Here is a 2,096-nt window from a genome sequence, read left to right as displayed (position 1 = left end):
TGAAGAGTCTCCGCTTTTCAAATATGGTAATAATATCCTCATAATGATTGATATAGCTCACCGTACTCATAAATCTGATAGGAATGGTGATTGGGAATTACATATTGATGCTCTGAAAAAACAGCAGCCACTTTATTTTGCTCTAGACAGAATTCATTATGCTCGGTACGGCCCTATTCATTTGGAAGATTGTTTAAATCCCGAAAGAGATATGCCTGAAGTTTATAATGAGTTCAAAAAGGGAAAATTTACAGTCAAGCACACGTCAAAGCCGTTTTCATCCGTGGCAACTGACCAGGCACTCGAGCAGACGATAAACAAATCTGCCAAAAGTACGTCGGGAATAATTGGCTCAACAAATAAAAAAGCGCAGTTGCAGTGTGGAATATGACATTCCACGAGTTAGTCGGCATAAATAGTTTTTATAGAGAAATTTGTGGGTTAGACGATGACAACGAAGAGCTCAATGTACACCACGAATTTAATCTCACCAACACTGAATTTATGGAGAAAGCCGTAGATGATGTAGTGCAGTATTTATCAAAGCGTACCAACCCATTCGAAGAAGGCTGCCAACCTCTTCGAAATATCGTTACAGGCCAACTGGTGGAAGAAAGGGTAGCAGAAAAAATTTTGGATGTCTTCAAAATCGGTTGTGAAAAATTTAATGAGTTTAGACAAGAGAGAATTGTTTAAAAAAAGGTACCAATTTCGGCGACAATACATAATACAAAACTTCCCAATTTCAAGACTGTTTATAAAGAAGTAATTACAAAAACGGCAGCACAAAAACAAGACCCTATACATCAATCTGTTAAAATAGTCGACATTGCAAGGGAACGTAATTATGACATTAGGAAACTGTTTTGCTATGAACTTACTCCAAAAAATAAATTGTTTGATACTGGATTGATGCATAAAGAACCAAGAAAGTACGAATTGATTCAGCAACTTGAAAAATATCTTGACCCAAAATCAGATTATATTATTTCCAACTCAATTTCACATGTCATGGTAGACGTTATATTTTTTTTGCCACAAAGTATCATGGGCCAACTTGAAAAACTTTGCTGATTTTGCAAAAACATTTTGCAACTTGGTTAAATCAAATAGTTTTTATGACAATTTAAAACGTATCGACTTTCTATTTGATGACTACTTTGAGCTCTCACCCAAGGCATCAGAAAGAATACGTAGATCGAATGAAGAATTTATTGAAATGTTTGAAATAACTGCAGATACAGCATTGCCATCACAAAGTGAAAAATTCTGGCTTAGTGAGACGAATAAGCAAATGCTTCAAATATTTTTAAGAAAATACATTTTTTTAAATTGTAATGAAATTTGGCCTGGCGTAGAATTAGTTTTTAGTACGATTGAATCATACGAATGCACATCGACTCATGCACACTTGAAAAAAGATCCTTCTATGAGTACCTTACAAAGATTTGATCTAGAAGAAGCTGATACAAAAATGATTTTACACATTAATGACTGTTGCTACGAAGGAGCGCGTAACATATTGTTGCTATCATCGGACACTGATATTCTCACACTGGCTCTGAACTTTTGGGATACTTTTAAATCGAATGGTTTACAGGTAAAATTTATTTTATATTTACAAAAATTATCAACCAATATTTTTTTTAATAATCGATAAATTGGAAATCATATAATTCTACATTCTTGCTATCAAAAGTTTTCTCACAAAAATGTAACTACTGACAACAATTATCGAGTTCAATGTCATGCCTTGGTTATCCATAAAAGTCGCATTATCAATATTTTTTAACAAATATTTATAAATCATTGACAGATTTTGTCAAATAAGTAATTCAATATTATATACAGTAATTTTTTCTACAAATTTTTCTTAGGAATTATGGATGCGAGTTGGAGTAGCTGCGACCATTAGAAATTTACCAGTTCATAAGCTTGCAAATAAAATGGGCCCTGAAAAATACAAAACAATAGTAGCTGCTCATCAATTGTCTGGGTCTGATTACACCAGTAAAGTTGGTACTAAATTAAGCTGTCTAGCTGCAGAACCAGAAGGTTCTCTTCTTCATTTCGGTCGAAGTATGGTGTCTATTATT

General features: G+C 33.6%; 1 protein-coding gene across 1 annotated transcript in view; it reads left to right on the top strand.

The window, feature by feature from the left end:
- The first annotated feature begins 22 nt into the window (after window positions 1-22).
- Window positions 23-2,096, top strand: part of LOC117169963 — a 10,777-nt gene continuing 8,703 nt past the window's right edge. Inside the window, exons 1-2 of the mRNA XM_033356473.1 lie at window positions 23-1,600; window positions 1,878-2,079. Coding sequence (XP_033212364.1) covers window positions 1,220-1,600; window positions 1,878-2,079 — 583 coding nt within the window. The 5' untranslated portion in view covers window positions 23-1,219. The remainder of the gene's footprint in view (window positions 1,601-1,877; window positions 2,080-2,096) is intronic.

Source organism: Belonocnema kinseyi, chromosome 3, assembly GCF_010883055.1.
Source record: "Belonocnema kinseyi isolate 2016_QV_RU_SX_M_011 chromosome 3, B_treatae_v1, whole genome shotgun sequence".
In the NCBI taxonomy this organism is placed as follows: Eukaryota; Metazoa; Arthropoda; class Insecta; order Hymenoptera; family Cynipidae; genus Belonocnema; species Belonocnema kinseyi.
The sequence above is the reverse complement of the archived record's forward strand: the minus strand, read 5'-3'. Positions and strand labels throughout refer to the sequence as shown.